This window comes from Delphinapterus leucas, chromosome 14 (genome assembly GCF_059928025.1).
Source record: "Delphinapterus leucas isolate spDelLeu-1000000601 "Yukka" chromosome 14, BTC_Dleu_Yukka2, whole genome shotgun sequence".
Taxonomy (NCBI): domain Eukaryota; kingdom Metazoa; phylum Chordata; class Mammalia; order Artiodactyla; family Monodontidae; genus Delphinapterus; species Delphinapterus leucas.
The window spans coordinates 34,786,677-34,807,753 of NC_143142.1; the positions used below are offsets into that span (position 1 = coordinate 34,786,677).

Below are 21,077 nucleotides of genomic sequence, written 5' to 3' on the forward strand. Positions count from 1 at the left end.
TGAGAAGCGATACTGCCTTTTTAAAAGTAATTAAGACCCAGAGGGCTCCATCTCTACTCCTCACATGAGCTGAGGTCTTAATGTGTTTTCTAAAGCCAAAAAATAGAGGGAGCTGTTACGACTATGGGGCCTGAAGAAATTTTTGTTCCATAACGAATAAGCTCCCCTTTTTTCCGTCCATTATATATCCTATTGCAATTGTCAATGACTTTGTGATCCCTAAACTCAGAACTCTCCCATCATACGGCATGAATGTCTGCCACAGAGAGCAGAAGTCTGAAGAGGATTGTGAGCCAGTTTTAAAAGGCGTTTTCCGTCTTCTTCTCCGACAGGGGTATTTTGCATGCAGCTCCCTTTTCCTCGGGAGTGGTGGTAAATATGCCCTATGTCACAGTATAAACACTTCATAGAATAGCACTGTCACCCAAAGAGTGCCTGTCTCTTCCTCTCTTTTCTGTTATTTCTAATGTTCTTTGGACACCTGGCTAGCATAATGGAGGTGGCTGACAAGATAAACTGCTAGCTAAGGTTATTCTTAAGGAGCAGGTGGTGAGTTGTGTTTTTTAAAAATTCACCTGTGATATCAATCTGCCTGTGGTAATATTGGATTTACTTACAGTTTTTCTTGTATGTAAACTCTTTCCAGGGTTCTTGAGTTTGAAAACCAAAGAATGAAACCAAAGCCAGCTCTATATTACCAAGGCAAATAATTTATAGTAAACAAAGATGAGAAATGTAGGAACATATTTAGATGAAAATGAAGTTTAAAAAATCAATTTCCAAGCTTTAAAAGTATAAGAGTATACTATAGTAAGTTAGGAATCAGTCCATCTTTGCCCACCTTTCTCTCTACCTATAGAGTTGCACAAATTGGCCTATCAAAGGGACATTTCCCCTTAAAAAACTGATTATTTCCCACCACAGAAAAAATCCAAACTTTCCTATAGAAATACATAAAGAATAACAAATTTTTAGCTCCAAGAAATATTACTTGAGATTCACTTTGTTATAAAGCAGAAACTAACACACCATTGTAAAGCAATTATACTCCAGTAAAGATGTTTAAAAAAAATTACTTGATGAGTAAAAAAAATTCTCATCTTTCATGAATTAAAATGTACTACCAATAAACGAATCATTGGAGTCCTTAAGTAGATATATGTATTACACAGTGTCCTATCTCTGTTTTCCTGATTTTTAAACATCAGAGTTAAAGATGATTTTCAAAAGAATACAAAGTAATCTCTAGGAGGTAAATATTAATTTCTTAAGCATTTATTTATTCCGTTAAATACTCAGCAACTAGAATACAAACATGCCATGTACCACTGATGGTGTTACTAAGCCAGAGTAATAGGGTTCTACAAAGGCAGAGCTCTAATTCTGTTAGAGATTAAACTCCTTACATAGTGCTTTGTGGGCTGAAAAAGGAGTGATTTAAAAACAAACAAAAATAAGCAAATGAGTAAATATGTTGATGTTAAAAAAATAAAAACAAACAAAAAAGATTAAAACGCCACAGAAAAAATATGAGATGACTAAATTGTCAACCCGTAAAACTCCAGTCAAATTGGAAAATAGAAATACTGTCAGTTTTTGGGTTTTTTTTTTGGCTGCGTTGGGTCTTCGTTGCTGCATGCGGGCTTTCTCTAGTTGTGGCGAGCAGGGGCTACTCTTCGTTGCAGTGCACGGCCTTCTCATTGCGGTGGCTTCTCTTGTTGCAGAGCTCGGGTTCTAGGCACGTGGGCTTCAGTAGTTGTGGCACACGGGATCAGTAGTTGTGGCTCGCGGGCTGTAGAGCGCAGGCTCAGTAGTTGTGGCGCACGGGCTTAGTTGCTCTGTGGCATGTGGGATCTTCCCGGACCAGGGCTCGAACCCGTGTCCCCTTCATTGGCAGGTGGATTCTCAACCACTGTGCCACCAGGGAAGCCCATACTGTCAGTTTTTAGTTATCTTCACTAATGGGGCTGAGAAGAAGTATGATTGATCCGTCAAATCTTTCACCTTTAGCTTTGAAGTATTTATTTCCTTAACGTATGAATTTTATGGCCTAGGGGTTCATTTGAATCAAAAACAAAGGCACAGAGGCAAGATTTGTCTCAGGAACGATTGGGAGGCTGTTTGGGAGGCTGTCCGTTGACTGGAACAAACCTTCTCTAGTTCTCGTGACCCCTTTTGTGCTTGGAGAAGTCAAATCCATTCTGTATCAAGAATTCTCCCAGTAGGGACGGATCAGACCATTTCACAGAAAGTCCTGTTGCCTTGCAAGTCAACTGAGAAGTAAATATGAAAACAAAAGAACCAGTGGACCACTAAGAAAATAGTTCACCTTATTTAGCAAGCAAGATTTGCCCCTGCATAAAGCTGAAATTTGGACAATCAGCTAGCAGATAACTGAAAATTGGCTGTGGCAATAACTAAGGTCAGATCCAGGTTTTGTGGGGCATAAGAGTTATACAATTTGAGGAGCACTTTTACAAAAAAGAATATAAAGTTAAGTCATATGCATTAGGCACAGAGCCTTATGGGGACGCATGCTGGTGAGAGACCCTGAAACTTGAGCTTCACTGGTTTCAAGGTAAATCCATCTCTGAGAGTAAACTTCCATGTAGGATTAATTATAGCTTGCTGGGTACGTTGCCTCTTTAAAAATAATCATGAAATGAAGCTCTAATTTACTTTGCAAGCTGCTGGTCCAGAGTGTGCGATCTTCAGTGAGCATCCTTCCCCTCAATGACCAGGGAATCCACGACCTAGCAAGAACCACGGTTGGTGGTGACTAATTTGCTGGCATTTATGCCTCTTTGGTACCCAGCTGCAGCTTCCTGGGCCTGACACTGAGTATGAGTATGAAAGAAATAATTGAGAATGACCTTACTGAGTAGAAGAAGGGAAAGTACAGAAATAAGTGTGTGATGCTGCTGCGGGCAGTTGTGATGCCTCCGCTTGAAGCCTTTAGCTCTCAAAGGCATGTGTGCCTGGGGCCTGGCTCCCTCAGACTCCTTTCCAAAGAGGGTTCAGTTCCAAGTTTCCACTGGGCACCCTCAGGTCATGGAAGCCCCTGAGGTCTAACAAATGATATCAACACACAGCAGCTGCTCTTTGGCCAACCCCGCATACTGACTAAATCCGTCTAGATGGAATCCAGAGGGTAGCCAGGGAGCGCTCACTGACAGGCGCGCCCATCATTCATCAGGGCCCGGTGTGGAGGCGCTGAGCTCACTTTCCGAGCAGAAGGAAGCCTGTGGGCTTTGCGTCCAGTAGAAAAGTTAGCTGTAGATGACGCTGCTGCACCACCACAGTGAAGCAGGCCATCCCGAAGGAGGGCTTGTCAACAGAGAAGGAGAAATCTATATGTGGTGAAAAGCCAAAGCTGTTTTACTTAATAGGCTATATTTATATAATAACTTGTTTAATAGGCTATATATTGGTTTAAAAGGGGAGGAAAAACATTTATGTTTGTATCCATATTACTTGCATAAGGAAGCTCTGGAAGGCTATGTAAGAATCTAAGGAGAACAGTTAGCTGTGGGGAGGAGCTGGGCAGAAGGCAGACAGGTTTGAGGAAGGAGAATGTTTCCCGGGCACCCTGATATTTTCTGGTCCTTGAACCATATGCCTGTATTGCCCAGCCAAATTGTAAAAACTATGTGAAATGAGGGAGAAAAGTTCTCTTTAAGAGAAGGAGAGAATTGCATTAATTTTACACTTCTTTTTTTTAAAAAAGAGCCAGATTTAATTGCATTTCGAGCCCAAAGTCTAAATCCGTTTTTTCAGTGGAAGCCTGGATTGTAATCTGCAGGGAGACGCGCACGAACTCCCTGGAGCAATGTGTGAGTGGGGGTTAGTATTAGTCTAATGCTCACTCAATACCCAGGTTTTCAGATGTGTATGTGGTTACTGGGCTAGATCCTCACGCAAGACACTTAAAAATACATATTTGAAATTCTTCAGATTATCCCTGAAGTCATTGTCAAATAGACAAAGATATTTGTCATTAGGCATGATAAGAGTTCAAAACCTGGGAATAAAATAGCACGAGAAATGTATCTTAGGAAGAGTTCAGAGATTTGGAAAAGCCTTAATCTATTTTTGCAAATTATGTGAATTCACAAATTCCATGATAGAATCATGTATTGAATTTGTTTACAAGATTAGAGTTATTCACAATGTATTTAAATTTAGCAATTACTATCATATTATCTTAGGAAAACAGCCTGCTTTTAAAATAGTTAAAAATTATTTATAATTACTTCCCAGGTATAAGGGTTTGGGATTTTATTTTAGATTTTTCTTATTTATTTAAGTCCAAATTCTATGCTAATGGAATAGCTCTCTCTCAGCTAATTGGTTTTTAAAGTAACAGCTATTTATTCAAAACAGTAGGGTTGCATTCTAAGTAGCAACCGCACTCGTAGGGGTATTCAACATGAAAGGATCATTTTGGCAGGCATTATTTGCTGATAGAGAAAAGTTAGAGTGAAGCCCTTTTGTTTGACCATGCTTTACACTGCCAAAGAGCTTTCACTGTAATCCCTTCTTATCAAAGTCAGCCCAATATCCAAACAGACATTTGTTTGGAGGAATTAAGTGTGTATTTTATACACATACATGAAGAGTATCATTCTAGAAATACTTGTAACAGAAGCTCATTAACTAGTTCATAGACTCTACATGAAAATGATAAGGAAAATGGTGTACAGCTAAATGTTCACAGGAATTGCAGAAACCCTCTGACAAATAACCCCAGGGTGTAGATAACTCTCCAAAATTAGCCGGTGACTGACCAGTTTGGAATTTCATTTTCCAGAAGTAACAAACTGTGAAGCATATACAGAGCAGGCCTCAAATCCTACTTTTCTCCCCTGACTTGATGGTGAAGACAGCCAATCGCAAATGACTCTGAACCTGAGCGCCTAGCTAGGTGAATTCCTTGGAGAATAGAATTGAATCACTTCCTCATTTAATCCATGTCTGCAGCTTTAAAACAGATGCTTCTTACACTGACATTGGAGTTCCAGTGGAGAGAATGGAAGCTTCTCAAAGTGTGTGTGTGTGTGTGTGTGTGTGTGAGAGAGAGAGAGAGAGACAGAGACAGAGAGACAGAGACAGAGAAGCCATGGCTGTTTAGCTGGGGGTCGGGGGATGGAGGGGAAGGCATTGAGGTGCTAAGTCGGATTGGACAGAAGGACAAGGAAAGTGAAGAAAGCCTGGGAGCTGCAAATGCTGTTTTAATTCAAACTTTATAGAAATATGAACAACGTTTTTGGTCAGAAGCCAAATAGAGTGTCACTCAGTTGTTTGGTCAAGTAGCACCTGCCACACAGAACTGGGTGTCATATTTCTCTTCTTATATTAGAAGGAAATACCGAAAACACCACAGCAAAGGAGAAAACTGAGCAAGAGGGAGCTTCTGAGTCAAGTGTGAAATGACCTAAACCAATTCAGTCAGGAGGACATGCTGATTAACATGTTCTACCCTGTCATTCATCAAAGCAAGGAATGTTCCAGATTAGGAGCAGCCGCAGATTTCTTTTTACACGCCATCTCTGATCAAACAGTCCTGTCTGCCTGGAGCCCTGTGGGGAGACAGCTAACTGAGGCTGCTTCTGGGCTGTCAGAAACAGCTAGGGATGGCTCCCAAGGGTGGGGCAGAAGGCTGTGCCCCTACACCTGCTACACAGCTGAGATTCCTAAGCCAGTCCGCCCTCCCGTTTCACATCCTAGGGAACCGGGACACAAAGAGCCTCAACACACCTTCTTCACATGCACTTATTTTAAATTATCCATATCATGAAGGATGGATTTATCAGAACTCCGTTCCTTCGGCCCCAAATCAGGAAGCACAGTTAAATCTATGGTGTTACCCAATAACTCTTTTCAATCCAATTTAGCAAACACTGAGTGCCTAATATTTGCCTGTGATGTCTACTTCCTTGAGAGTGGCAATAGAAGTAAGTAGGGATCAGACACAATCCCCAGCTTCAAGGCACGCACACCTTAGTAGAAGTGACACTTGTCCAACCATAATTTGATAAATGTTATATATTTCCATTTGAACCAAGTAACACCAATGCGGACAGGCAGGAATGATATTGTATGGGATTTCAAGGGAGAGATTATTGAAGAAGTGACATTTGATCAGAGCCTTGAGGGACGAGTTGGGATTTTGCTAGGTGGAGAAGGAGAACGGTACATTTCTTAAAGTATAAAAAATGATGCATTTTAGGGACATAGGGTGCACGTGTGTGTGTGTGTGTGTGTGTGTGTGTGTGTGTGTATGAGTGTATGAGTGTACAAGCTGGGAAGAGGTAGGGACTGGCTGAAGATTATTTCCTTTCTTTCTCTCCGTTTCCACAACTTTCCCTGCTCCAAAACCTCCTTGTAACCATGTCCAGAAATCTGAAGAAATAAAATGCAGCTAAATAGAGAACAGCTGGAAAGTGGAAGCATCCCATGTTGTCAGGAGCCAGACTGCCTGGGTGCAAATCCCAGATCTGCTGTTCTAGCCGTGAGAGCCGGGGCAAGACACTTAACCTCTCCATGCCTGGGTTTCTTCATCTGGAAAATGCTACTACTTTACTATGTTAAAAGTAGTACCATCTCGTGCGGTTGTTGTGAGGATTGAATTTAAAGCACTTGCCTGGCTCACAGTAAAAACTCTGTGTCCGTTATGGTTATTAGCGTTATTTGCGATGTCTGCACAAGTGAAGTGGGGTGTCCTAAAGGGAATCAAATGAAGTCCAGCTCCTCTTTGGGACAGAAAATGGCTTAAGCAGAAAAGCCTGGTCCAGCACCATAGCCACTAGCTACTGAGAACCTGAGGACGTGGTGAAGAAGGTGCCCCTTGCAGACTCAGGAGACAGTGTCTCAGGAGGGGCCCCTCCATGGAGCGCCAGCCTCTCAAGGGGCTTCACCAAGGATGGCCAGTCAGAGAAAGGGAATCTTTCAGCTCCTATTTGTCAGTAGTTTTCTTTCATGATTGATATTTTAAGTTCTTCCAAGAGGAGAGCTATGCTTGCTCACAAAAGAGTAAAACAAATATAATGAGCTTTCAATGCAATGACAAGGTTTTGAACAACATGCAAGAATGTTAGTGGGAAGAATGTTTTGCTTTCATCCTACACAGACAGCCAACAAAAAAACCACTCAAAGCCTTCCTCTCTGTTGTGTCAACAATAGGCAAGTTTTTGTTTTCTTTTTTTTTAGATCTTCTATTGAAGTATCATATGCACATTAAAAAGTGCGTATCACATATAAATGTAGAACTCTGATGAATTTTTGTAGACTGCATACATGCAGGTAGCCAGCACCTAAATCAAGAAACCAAACAATTTCAGTACCCAGGATGTCTCCTTAATCCCCCCTGCCCCGCTCCGGGGGGATCACTCTCCTGACTTCTAGCAGCATTAATTAGTCTTTTCTGGTTTTGTATTTTACGTAAAAGCAATCATTATACTCTTTTGTGTCTGGCTCTTTTCACTCAACATTACACACGCAAGATTCAACCACATTGCTGTGAATGGCCAACTTCTTGAACATAATTTTTGTAATGGAGGAGAGGAAAGCACATTCATCAAGAAGTTTTAGGCGAGAAGCAGCCTAGGAGCCAGCCTGCAACCTGTTGGGGAGGCTCTCGTAGCCGCAGCCGCCAGAGCATCCGCGGCCACAGACACCTCCGGAGGGATCCAGTTGGGGAGGAAGCGGAGGTGTCGCTGGCCCCGGCCTGCGCCTGGACACTCAAGGGGGACTACAGGTTATGGGTGCTACATGTGTGCTCTCAGAGCAGCAATGTGAGGAAGCTTGAAGTGGGATGGCAGGATGGCCTCATCCTTTTGACAGTAACTCCAGTGATCCAGAGAACTGGGATCGGAAATTGAATAGTAGACATCGTAAACTTTATAAACATTCAAGTACTCCCCCACATGTTGCCAAAGGAGTTGTTGCCCACACCAAAATGAGTCTACATGGTGACTTGATCTCTCTCAACGAGAGATCAAGAGATAGACGAAGATCAAGTGGATCACAAGATTCGTCTCACGAAAGAACAGAATCTCAGCTCACTCCTTGTATTAGAAATGTTACTTCAACACGACAGCATCATGTTGAACGTGAAAAAGATCACAGTTCCTCTCGTCCAAGCAGTCCTCATCCTCAAAAAGCATCTCCAAATGGTTCCAGGAGCAGTGCTGGGAACAGCAGCAGAAACAGTAGTCAGTCAAGTTCAGATGGTAGCTGTAAGACATCTGGGGAAATGGTGTTTGTGTATGAAAATGCAAAAGAAGGAGGTCGGAATGTAAGAACGTCAGAACGAGTGACACTAATAGTGGATAACACTAAATTTTTGTAGACCCATCCATTTTTACTGTTCAGCCATACGCAGTGCTGGGCAGGATGTTTGGGTCTGGCAGAGAACATAACTCTACATGTCCCAGCGAGAAGGGAGAGTATGAGGTGGCAGAGGGGATTGGCTCTACTGTGTTTCGAGCTATTCTGGATTACTATAAAACAGGAATAATCCATTGTCCCGATGGCATATCTATTCCTGAACTGAGAGAACCATGCGACTCTCTTTGTATCTCTTTTGAATATAGTACTATTAAATGTAGAGATCTCAGTGCCCTAATGCATGAGTTATCAAATGATGGTGCCCATAGACAGTTCGAATTTTACCTGGAAGAAATGACTCTGCCTCTCATGGTAGCTAGTGCCCAGAGTGGGGAACGTGAATGCCACATAGTGGTGCTTACAGGTGATGATGTGGTTGATTGGGATGAAGAGTATCCACCACAGATGGGAGAATAATATTCACAAATTATTTATAGCACAAAATTATAGAGATTTTTCAAGTACATTGAAAACAGAGTTGTGGCCAAATCAGTTTTGACGGAGAGGGGTCTTAAGAAGATTGGATTGGGAATAAAAGAAAATAAAATAATAAAATAAAACCTACAAAGAAAAAAGTAAAAGAAAAGGCCTGGGGGCTGCCCAGAAGTGATTTACAACTATGTCCAAAGACCCTTTATTCGAATGTCTTGGGAGAAGGAAGAAGGAAAGAGCCAGTGTGTAGACTTTCAGTGTGTAAAAAGTAAATCTATCACCAACCTTGCAGCAGCTGCAGCTGACATTCCCCAGGACCAGCTGGTGGTCATGCACCCAACTCCTCAAGTGGATGAGCTCGATAGTTTCCCTATCCATCCCCCTTCTAGCAGCAATGACCTCGATCCTGACGCACAGAATCCGATGCTGTGATGGTGATGTTCCTGGAAACCATAGCGTGCTGCTCTTCACAATGACGCTGCGCTCTTCTCATCCTGCACTGCAAGGCCGCTCTCTTCATTGTGAGATGCGCAGAACAGTGTTTAGGATATTGCAGTGTAAACTTTTTTAAAGACCATGGTTTTTAAAATGGTTGGATGGCTGAATGGTTTTTTTGTTTGCTTGTTTGGTTGGTTGTTTTTTTTGCGGTACGCGGGCCCCTCACTGTTGTGGCCTCTCCCGCTGCGGAGCACAGGCTCCGGACGCGCAGGCTCAGCGGCCATGGCTCACGGGCCCAGCCGCTCCGCGGCATGTGGGATCTTCCCGGACCGGGGCACGAACCCGCGTCCCCTGCATCGGCAGGCGGACTCTCAACCACTGAGCCACCAGGGAAGCCCTGAATGTTTTTTCAAATGACTACAATTCTAGCATCTTGAGGTTCCAGTTATATAAATGTATTGGTTTACCAGTAGGTTTGTGAAATTGGTTCTTTGTATGGGGGAACAGTCCTTTTTCACACATCTAGATCTTTTCAGAAGTGGTGGAAATTGGCAGCTAGGGTACTTTCAGTCTAGATTGATATTCATCACACCCCAGGTAAAATGTAGAATATTATGTAGTTGCACTTTATATATGGTGGTTAAGTGGAACTGTTCAAGCCATTTTAATAATTGTGATGCACAATATAATCTAAATAAGTGCTTCTATCAAAGTATTCTTTCAGTAAAATGTGTATAGTTTGCTGCCCATGATGAGCAAAAAATGAGTATCATTGGGCTTATTTGAATGATTAGGATGAGATTCCATGGCCATATCTTATCAGTTATCTCCAGTGCCGTTTTCATCCTTTTCAAGTGAGTCACATGCAGGGAGTGTGAACTTCAGGTGGTTTATTATCCAGTCTGCCTTACCCTTAATCTGTTCACAGATATTTATTCACTAATGATTTTTTTCGAGTTATGGGATAGGAAAATGAAGTGTTTGCTCTTCATTTACTAAATGATTGTAAACTCATTTTTCATCAAAATAAAATTCCATTGTTTTAATGTTAAGAAAAAGAAGTTTTATAATATTTATAATGTGTTTTATTTGCATTTATTGAACAGACCCCACTACCGACCTCAGTGCTGTGTTTACGGGTGTTCCTTCAAGAACAACAGTTGTGTGTGTGTTGCTTTTAATCATGAATCTATTTACACCTCAACTTACTTCACCTTGTTTCCATTGTCTCATAGGTATAAAAACCAGGTGCCAATAGACGTCCATGCAAACCCTGGAAAGTATATTATCGAAAGCCGATATGGAATGCACACTCTGGAGATAAACGCGTAAGAGACATCAGGGTCTGTGTGTGTTGCCCAGCAATTGCTTAGGGTGGCAATTTGCGCTCCAGTTAACGACTGTCCCCTTTTCCTCCCAATGCAGCGCGATCAGGATGGGGGACAGTCCCATACGTTGCTTCTTGGTGCACACCAAAGAGCGATAAGCATGACACTCTTACCAAGCCCACGTTACCTCCCAAAGTGATCTTACTTGAATTTAGTCAAAGACGACAAGGAAAAATTCATTTGTATCTATTTATCCTTTTATATACTGGAGAGTTTTTCTTAGACATTAGTAAGAAAATAAGTTACATAAATAGGCATTTATATTCAGTTATCCTTTCAGAGTTCCAAATCTATGCCATCACTATACACTTTTGCCTTTAATCAGTAAAGGCCAATGAAGTTTGGGGTGGGTGACATTGAAAGTAAGCTGTACTTAGAGAAATTGTTCTTTCCTTCAGCTCACCAGGAACTGTGGGAAACTATGTGCCCACCCTGTCAGCCTGTAGATGGACGCAGAGCCTGACATTGGGATGTTTATAAAGCAAAATCAGAAGCAAAATTTGAAAGCAGAATCCACATCAAAATTTCCAAGTTTTCAAAGGTTTATCATGTCTCCTAATGTGGTCTTGAAATCCAAGCCTAGTTATGTGGATGGAAAAGTTAAACAAGCTGCCAGCATTTTCGGTTCAAATAAAACCATGACATGCTGAGATGTCAAAGTAAAAATAAATTACGTCATTCTGATCTCAAGAGATTCATAGCCTTCTCAGGTCAGAGCAGTTGACACAGGTGATGCTGGGCTTCAAGCAGAAAGAACCCTGGGACTCTGGGGCTTTTGCTAAGCATTGATCCCTTCCTAAAGTTACATCCATTCTGCCAGTCGGAGATTCTACTGAGGTGGCAGTGAGCTATGTGGTTGCTTTATAATTAAATAGCTATGGGAAAGGCAACTGTATTGACCCTCCTGGGGTTCTATTGATGTCTGTAGATTTCAACAAGAATTAAGATATTGCAAATGAAACTAAACCCAGAGGAACAATGAAGAACACGAACACTGGCAGTGATAAGACACAGAACAGCCTTCTTTGAAATCTTAGCCTGTTCATCTCTGTGTGAGATCCTTCTCTCTCTACTCCATTAACAGCATCCCAATTTCTGCATTATAACTTAGAGGAACTTCCAAATGGCACTTCTTGTGTTGTTCTGTGGGCCTGAACCTTAGCAGAATTGAAAGTTAAACAACTTATTTGTACTTTGAGGCTAGAGCACATTAGACTAACCGGGATCCGTTTTGTGGCTCAGGGAGTCTGTGGGCGTCTATAAGGAGAGGCTATTTCTTTGTCTTTTCATCACCCTGTAGCCCCCCAGACTGAAACCCACCCTGAGGGAGTCAGTGATTTGCCCTGTGGCTTGTTAGCAGAGATCCTTGATGAAACAGCTAGCAATTACATCGGCCTTCCGTGTCTGAGGAGGCGGAACCCGCAGATACTGAGGGCCGACTATTTTACACCATTTTACTTCAGGGACTTGAGCATCCACGGATTTTAGTATCCATGGGGGTCCTGGAACCAATCCCTCACGGATGCTGAGTGGCGACTGTACCAGGAGTGTCACTGCACTGGGCACTCATTTCCATCCGTTCTTTCAGATGTGATTTTGAAGACACCGCTCAGTACCGGGCCTCGGCGATGAATGTTAAAGGAGAGCTTTCAGCATATGCTTCGGTTGTGGTAAAGAGTAGGTTTGCTGAACTTGTTTTATTCAAAGTGTATTTAAAAAAAAATTATTCTCACTGCTAAAAAATAAAGTCAAGGAACAGTTGGCATGCTTTTCTGCTTTCTCTTCTAGGATATAAGGGAGAGTTTGATGAGACTCGCTTCCATGCGGGGGCCTCCACCTTGCCCCTCAGCTGTAAGTTTAAAAGTATATTTGCTGTGTCATCTCTGTACAATACTGCATAATAAGCTGTTCCATAATGCCGAAATAAATACATAGTCTATATTATAATATATGCTAGTATGTGTGTAATACTACCTGTGATTGGTTTTATTTTTTCAGATTCTTTGGTTACTATATTCTCTTTCTGCATATAATTGCTTTGTTCTGGTTTTATAAATGCCCAGATGTGACAGGCTAAAAATGGTTTTAAGTCTTAAAAGCATTTAAAATGCTTTTAAGTCTTTCTGTGTTTAAATTGAGATCATTACACAAATCTGTGCAGATTGATTTAACCACGCACACACACACACACACACACAGACGCACACACACACACAGTCTGGACTATATCAGAGCAGTTTTACTCATTTTTAAATATCTAGTTCAGTATCAACTCCTTGAGAAATCCATGTCTGACCCCACTGCCACCCCAGGCCCCACCCACTCAGGGTTCGGTGCCCCCAGTGAAGCTGTGGCACCTTCATAAGAGCATCTATCTCACTGGACACTGTTAACTGTTCTCTCCCACTGACCCATGAGACACTTGAAGGCAAGGCTGGACCTTTTATCTTTAAGCCCCAGCACCTGATGTAGAGTAGTATTTGATGATGAATGAATAAATACATTAATTTATGAAATGCAATTTAATGAGGTCTAAATGTGGTTTAATAACAAATTATTAACAATATTCTGATCCATAGTAATTTGTAAATTTGTGAACTTCAATCATTTCATCTATATCAGAACTTCTTTTCATGGGTGGCAATGAAAGTAAAATCCTTATTGTTGTTCAAGTAATTGGATGCTTACACTGTTCAGACTGAAAACAGTAGTCAAGCCCGAACTTCTTATTTTCCAAACATTAAAAAATAAGTGGTAGTTTTAAAAATGGTTGATGAAAATACTTTCCCATGGTTCAATTTTTCACCTAACTAATTAGTTTGATGTCTATAGATGACCTACTCCATCGACTTCATGGAATGGCTCCTAATTTTAACATTCTAAATTGTAATCATTGGTATCAATCACCTGGGCAAGAGGGGATGATGGGTGAGAGTGAAGAGGGAACACATCCCAAATCATGTCCTTCTCTATCATTTGATTTATATTGAGATAGAATAACTGGGAAATTTGAAACTATGACTTATCCCCAATGTCCCCAAGATTGGCCTATTAGTCGTTCTACAATCCTCCACACGTATCCTGTTCAGTCCCACTTCTATATCATCATCCATGTTTTTTCCATTCTCCATCAAGCCAAAGTCTGAAAGCCCAGCTCAATCTAACCTCTCTGACTTCTTAATCTTTCAGAGCCTCCTCTGGCTCCTGAACTGAGTGCAGTTGTCCCCAACATAGAGAACGGAGGGCTCTTATTCATTAATTCAACTAGTATTTATTGAACATCTACTGTGTGCCAGGTACCAGTTTAGGTGGTTGGAATATGCTGGTAAATATCATGGATAAAGCTCTCTGCCCTTGGTTCTGCTCTAGTAAATATGTATTGATCAGTTGTGCCAGACTCCATACTAGGACTTTTTTTTTTTTTTTTTTGAGCTGGGAGACAGCACCGCCAGCTTTACTGGTGATTTGCAGTTTCGTTTTGTTTTTTTTGGTTGCTCCGTGCGGCATGTGGGATCTTAATTCCCTGACCAGGGATCGAACCCATGCCCCCTGCAGTGGAAGCTCAGAGTCTTAACCACTGAACCTCCGGGGAAGTCCCCTAGGACATTTTTTATATGCATTGATTCATTTAATGCTCTCCAAAGCTTATGAACTGGGTGCCTTTTTATCTGTGCTATGCAGATGAGGAAACAATTTAGAGAGATTAAATCATGGGTCAAGGCCACGCATAATGATAGAATAGCGACTTGTAACCTGGTCTTTCTAATACCAACCATATTCTAAATCAGGGATTGGCAAACATTTTCTGTAAAGGACTAGATTGTAAATAGTTTAGGCTGTGTGGGTCTGTGTCACAACTATTCCACTCTATCACTGTTACACAAAAGCAGCCATCGGCAATAGATAGATGAATGAGCATGGCTGTATCCAGATAAAACCTTATTTATGAACACTGAAATTTGAATTTCCTATGACTTCTCCCATGTCACAAAATATTATCCTTCTTTTGATTTTTTTCAGCCATTAAAAAAGTTAAAAACCATTCTTCATGGTACAAAACAGGAGGCAATCCAGAGTTGGCTCACAGATATGCCAACCCCTGACCTAAACCAGGCCCTCCCTATAACCCTTATCTCTACTCCCTGAGGCAGCTTTGGAACCAGCCCAACTTCCCAATAAACAAGATCTGTTCAAGTTGTTTTGTGTTTTGATCTCAGTGGGACATCATCATATAAAAATGGGGCAGATGGGGCACACGCTTCAAAGAGAAGTCATTTCCCTGTTGGTGAGTGGTTGCCTGGGGACACACAAAGTCAAGTCAACCCCATGTATTGGTTGAGAGCACAGGCTCTGGAAACAGCCTGCCAGTGTAAATCCTGGGTCTGCAGGGTGCATATGGGCAGTTATTTAGTCTCCTTGTGCTGCTGTTTTCTCATCGATAACATGGGAATAATAATGGTACTTACCTGATAGGGTTATTATGAGGCTTAATTGAGTTGATAGATATTAAACACTTGGAACAATACTTGGCACAAGGTGAACTCAATAAATGTTAGCTTGCATTTTCAAATTAATTCGAAGAGGTCTTAGGAAGAGAATTGAAATAGGAGAAAAAGGGCCTAAGTTTTAGAGTTGGGCATTTATACATTTGAATTTCAGTTTCACACATGATGCCTTTGAAACCTTTGCGTTAGCTATATATATTTGTGAACTTCTATATCCCCACCTGAAAGAGAGGAAAAACTAGTAACTATGCCATGGAGTTTTTGCAAGGATTAGATGACATGTCAAATGTGAAGTTCCTGGCATGCAGGAAGCCATCAAAAAATAGTCATTATTTTCCCAGGCCCTTTCCTTTGAGAAAAGAGAAAATAAAACCTAGGAGAGTTTATGGTGCAGGTATTGACTCAATCTATAAATAAGATATTTCTAAGAATGGTATTTTAAACTTTGTTTTCTCCCATTGATATTTCTTGTATTTTTTTAACCCAGATCATCAAAGAAGCTGAAGCCACTTACTAAAAAACTCTATTTTTATGAGAAATCGATATGGCTATTTGTTCCAAGAGTACAAGCAGTAAAGTTTAAATGAACTCAGAATCTAACATTTTAATGTGCATATATTGCAGCTATATTTAAGTCGAAGCTAAATGTGGTGTTCATTTACATTTTATGTAAGGCGTTAAACCTGACCTTTTCAATTCTATTAATTATAATGGTAAAAATAAGCATTTAGCTTATCTGACCAATGGAGCAAGAATTTCCATACACAGAATTTCCATTTCAATATAATGATATATGTGAATATGCTACATACTTCTTTTATAAGACTTAATTTTTGCCCAGATAAGTCACTTGATAGGTTTGTTGTGATTGCTTTCTGCCTGTGCTTATTAAAATGCTTGTGTCTCTTTGATGACAAAAAGTAAATTACTGATGTTTGTTTTTGTTGTGCCCAGTTGCTGTGACCCCTTACGGTTATGCGTCCAAGTTTGAGATCCACTTTGATGACAAGTTTGATGTGTCTTTCGGGAGAGAAGGCGAGACGATGAGTCTAGGCTGCCGTGTAGTTATCACTCCTGAAATTAAACATTTCCAGCCGGAGATCCAGTGGTACCGAAATGGTGAGCCTTACTAATGAATTCTCACTAGGTTCTTATTTGCAGAAGGTCACAGCCCAGGCTTGGCCCCAGAGCATGAATGTCCATAAGACTGCAGTTCTCTTTATCAGAGCTGGCAGAATCTGAACGTTAGAGGACATAACCTTTTGGATGTTACAAAAGCTTTTACACATATATCAGAGTAGCAGAACTTTCGCAATATATTTGTGGAGATTATAATTTCTTATCACCAAGTAACATAGGGAAAGGATTACAAAAAATTGTATTCTCATTTTGCAAGGTGGATGTATATTCATTTTCTAAGTTAATTTTATTTGGTAAAATAAAGCGGAGTCCAGTGAAGTCCAATGGGACTATGGAGCAGGCGCACTGGTCCCCAGGCACGGTGGGTGGTGGTCAGCATGCTCACCATGCAGTTGGCCTGAACTTCAGTGCATGTGTGGGCACCGGGCAGTCTGGGCCATCCCAAGACCATGGCTGAGACCAGGACCTGGGTCCAGAGTGAAACCAGTCACGGCAGCAGCAGCAGCAACATTGCTGGACGGCGTGGCCCTAGAGGAGAGGAGGGGTCCCACGTGGGGCAGTGTGGGCGCCCACCGTGGGAGCCGAGATTGCCCGTCCGCCCCCAGAATGCGTATTTGTGGGATCTGCACAGATATGAGCTTCCTCGCCTGAGCACCGTGACAGGAACTGCCAGCAATCACGCAGTAAACTTTGTCCGTAAGGTATTATAAAATAAAAGCATGTACATAGACATTGCAGTAAGGCACATAAGGCAGTTAGTATTCTTCAGAGTTTAGACTCTCTGGTTATGAAAACTGCCACAACATTGCAAAGCAAACATTCACAGGCTTGGAAATAAAAATTAAGTTTAAAGATTGTCACATTCAATGAAAAAGAATACTATTTTCATACGAAACTTTAGATGAAGCAGTTATTAACAAGAAAGATAATTTTTAAATTAAAATTTCCTCATAATCAAAGATACAGTGAGAGAATGCATAAACAGGCATTTGAATTATATACAAATCATGAAGTCATTTTCAGTTTCTTGTATGACCACAAGTTACAGGACTTGTAAGAGAAAACATTAGGATGCAATTATGTAAATTTACATTTAAAATTAAATTCAGACTTACATGAAACTATTTGTATAAAGAGTTAAATCTTTTTAGAAAAAATTGTTCCTCAAGAATTGTCAGCTCTGATTCACTTTGTTATAAAGCAGAAACTAACACACCATTGTAAAGCAATTATACTCCAATAAAGATGTTTAAAAAAAAAAAAAGAATCGTCAGCTCTAGAGTACTAAAATTTATATTTTGAAATAGTTTATCATAAGATTAACCCAATGTTAACTTTATAGCACCATAACCATATGATACTATAACGTATAAAGCTGTATATTACTATGACTATGTAATACTCTTAACAGCTGCATTAATAGTTTCATCAGCAGAAAGATCCTTCTTAAAATAAAAAAAATCAAAACTAATTTATGATCTTGCATTTGCAAAGAGTGACTGATGTTGCTTTCAGTTATATCAATTTAGAATGAAGTTACTAAAAATAACTGAATTTGCAGAAAAGTAAGTAAAAAATATCGTATTATCAATCAGCGTATCACATTAATAAAGTATTATTTTTGTATGTAAAATTATGGCATGAAAATATTAGTTTTTGCAATTTGTATTACCCTAATATGTTTTATAAGTAATAAACTATTTTTAGAGGACAAAGCCTTATATTTTAGTACCTTGACTGTGTTTTTTTCCTCTGCTTTTTGAGCAAGGGGCCTTGTAATTTCATTTTGCACTGGGACCTGCAGATTATGTATCTGGCCCTGGTCCCCTCACTTCTGCTCTAACATTTTAACCAATATAAACATGGCAGAATGACTCAAAGCCCTACAGACGTCCTCTAATATTCAGATAGCTTTCAATATAGAAGAAGAGGAATAAAGAGAGAGAGAGAGAGAGAGAGAGAGAATTGGGGGGAGGGAAGAGTGGAGGGGAAGGAGGAAGAAGAGAGTAACAGAGAAAGAAATCAGTTAATTTGCTTACTTTTGTTCCCCAGGGGCTCCTGTTTCTCCATCAAAATGGGTGCAAACACACTGGAGTGGCGATCGGGCAACACTAACATTTTCTCATCTCAACAAGGAAGATGAAGGTCTCTATACAATCCATGTACGAATGGGAGAATATTATGAACAATACAGCGCTTACGTCTTTGTTCGAGGTAAGACCTAGCAAAAAGCAGAACATCTGAGAATATTTAAAACACCGAGGCCATGTCAATCTATCCAAACATATTTTTGGTAAAGATGAAAGAGCCAATGTAAAAATTTAACCCTGAAGGCACCAGTTGGAATGGAAGGTGACCAGTTTCCAGACTATGTTACTGTCAGTACTCTCATGTCAGTACTTCCCTCATCTTCAATGAGCCTCCAGAGCAGTGCTCTGTAGGTGTCTGAGTAGAGAGGCTAGATCCTAGTGATGCAAAAAGCCGTCTCAGTTTGAAGAAGCTACAATAAAAGAGTGATGGGGACTCACTCTTGAATATCTATTTTGGAGAGCAAATTTATTACTTCATTCTAGGCCTTTTCTTTATAGCTTTAGTTTTAATGAACTAGGAAACAAGATGCTACAACTGAATCCTTAAGACAAACTATAACTTTTGGTTTTAGGAGGCTTTCTTTTTTCAACGATGTCTCTAACAGGTCAGACATGTACAAGTGGGAATGTTATTTCTACATGAGATACTAGCACATCTGGAAGACGATGAACACTTCCAGGCCACAAAGGCAGTGCTCTGTGATCTTTTACGTGATGGTCAGTCAGGTGTGGCCACACGAGGAGACAGAGGAGGGGCTCAGGAAAAGAGTGTATTATACTCATAGGTCCTAGAGAACCACCCAGGGCCGCATGGGGAAGCAAAGGCACTACTGGTTGGTCAGGAGGCAGAAGAGGCAGAGGGAGAGCTTAGACGGCAGTCTGTATTGGAGTTCCCGTGGAAAAGGCATGGCAGGGCGGGGTAAACAGTTCAGGATTGGCTGGTGTGAACAACTTCAGCAGACCCTAAGCTACAGGGGTCGTGCTTAGTTGTCTGGTCCCTGGTGCTGAGATGATTAAGGCAGAGGAATATTTCCTCCTGGGGTACACGGGCCAGATGGAGGAGGTGAGCTCTGGACGGGTTAAAATTGGCTAGCCCCCGGAGATGGGGGCAGAAAATCTCTCCCCACCCAGAAAGGCTTTTAAGATGTCAAAACGTCACAATATACAGAAAATAAACATATAAACAATACAAGTAGACTTGCTAATTTTTTATCTCTTGTGCATTAAATAGAACCATAAACTCCTAGGTGTTTTGATGAGGGTGGAAATTTAGAGGTCATGTAGGTGTCCTTAACTGGGGTCCACAGACTCCCAAGGGGTCTGTGATTATAACTGTACTTCAGTATAATTAGTTTCTTTGGTAAGCTCATGTATTTTATTTTATTTTATGCATTTAAAAACATTGTTCTGAGAAGGGCCCTCTCGGTTTTCTTTACCACTTTGCCAAAGGAGTCTAAGGCACACAAAAGTGTTAGGATTCCCCTTAATTTTTTTAAAAATAAATTTATTTATTTACTTATTTATTTTTTATTTTTGGCTGCATTGGGTCTTCGTTGCTGCGTGCGGGCTTCAGTAGTTGTGCCACACAGCCTCAGCAGTTGTGGTGCACAGGCTTATTTGCTCCGCAGCATGTGGGATCTTCCTGGACCAGGGCTCAAACCCATGTCCCCTGCATTGGCAGGCGGGTTCTTAACCACTGCACCACCAGGGAAATTCCTCCCCTTAATTTTAAGATGCAAAAACTAAAGCTCAGGAACGTAACATGATTTACCAAAAGCCTCACAGAAGCAGAAGTGGGACTAGGATACAGGCCTTCTGATGGCTGACCCAGGATTTTAATTAGGGAATAGGTTAAGCTGCTGAAATGAAATTTTTTTTAAAAGTTTATTTCTGTCCTATGTCCATCAATCCAGAGGTAGGAAGGGGGTCCAGGTGGTTCTGCTCAACTCAGTCATTCAGAGTCCTGGCTCCCATCTGTGTTGTTGCTCCACTGCCCCCATGGTGCTGTCTTGTGTTACCGTTCCAGCCTGTGGGAAGGGCAGAGATGCAGGGACGCACACATCACTTCTGCATGGTGAACACTCTACCACACATCCACAGGGAGGGAAGCTGGGCAACATGTTGCCTGCAGAAGCTCAGGGGTTCTGGTACTAAAAGGAAACAGGAGGAATGGATACTAGGGAGAGACAGCAGTCTATATACCACACCAGTACTGAACAATAACAAATGATCATTGAATTCTGCCACGGATTCGCAACTGATAAAGATGCACGGATATCTATGCCCCCTGAAAAATGCGGCAGACTTCCTCCTGCACAAAAGCATTTGGGAAAAGTCGGATCTTGTGAGGGGAAAAGAGGGGTAGCCCTCTGGGTCAGTTGCAGTAAAAATGGACACCCTGGAAGTTATCAGCAAGTATGTTTGTTTAAACAAAGCACCCGGATAGACCTGGCCAGATGATAACTGAAAGCAAACTGAGTCTGCCTCTGCTCTCAGTCTGACCTGAACCAAAGAGTATCTCTGGTGACTCAAGAAACACTTAAATTATGCCTTGAGGATTCCCTTTGTGGACTTTTTCTGGGAACTCTGACACAGTCCAGGGTTTCCTCAGCAACATTTCTCAGTGCCCACATCCAAAATCGTGGCTCTCTGCAGGTTGAGGCCAGACTTCAGATGACCAACCACAGACAGGGGGA

General features: G+C 41.2%; 1 protein-coding gene and 1 pseudogene across 1 annotated transcript in view; both read left to right on the forward strand.

Moving 5' to 3' along the window:
* Positions 1-21,077, forward strand: part of MYOM1 (myomesin 1) — a 135,371-nt gene that overhangs the window by 23,954 nt on the left and 90,340 nt on the right. Inside the window, exons 5-9 of the mRNA XM_022551339.2 lie at positions 10,494-10,586; positions 12,235-12,323; positions 12,435-12,497; positions 16,106-16,270; positions 18,344-18,505. Of these exons, the coding sequence (XP_022407047.2) occupies positions 10,494-10,586; positions 12,235-12,323; positions 12,435-12,497; positions 16,106-16,270; positions 18,344-18,505 (572 nt within the window). The remainder of the gene's footprint in view (positions 1-10,493; positions 10,587-12,234; positions 12,324-12,434; positions 12,498-16,105; positions 16,271-18,343; positions 18,506-21,077) is intronic.
* LOC111162982 (BTB/POZ domain-containing protein 10 pseudogene) lies at positions 7,388-10,304 on the forward strand (annotated as a pseudogene).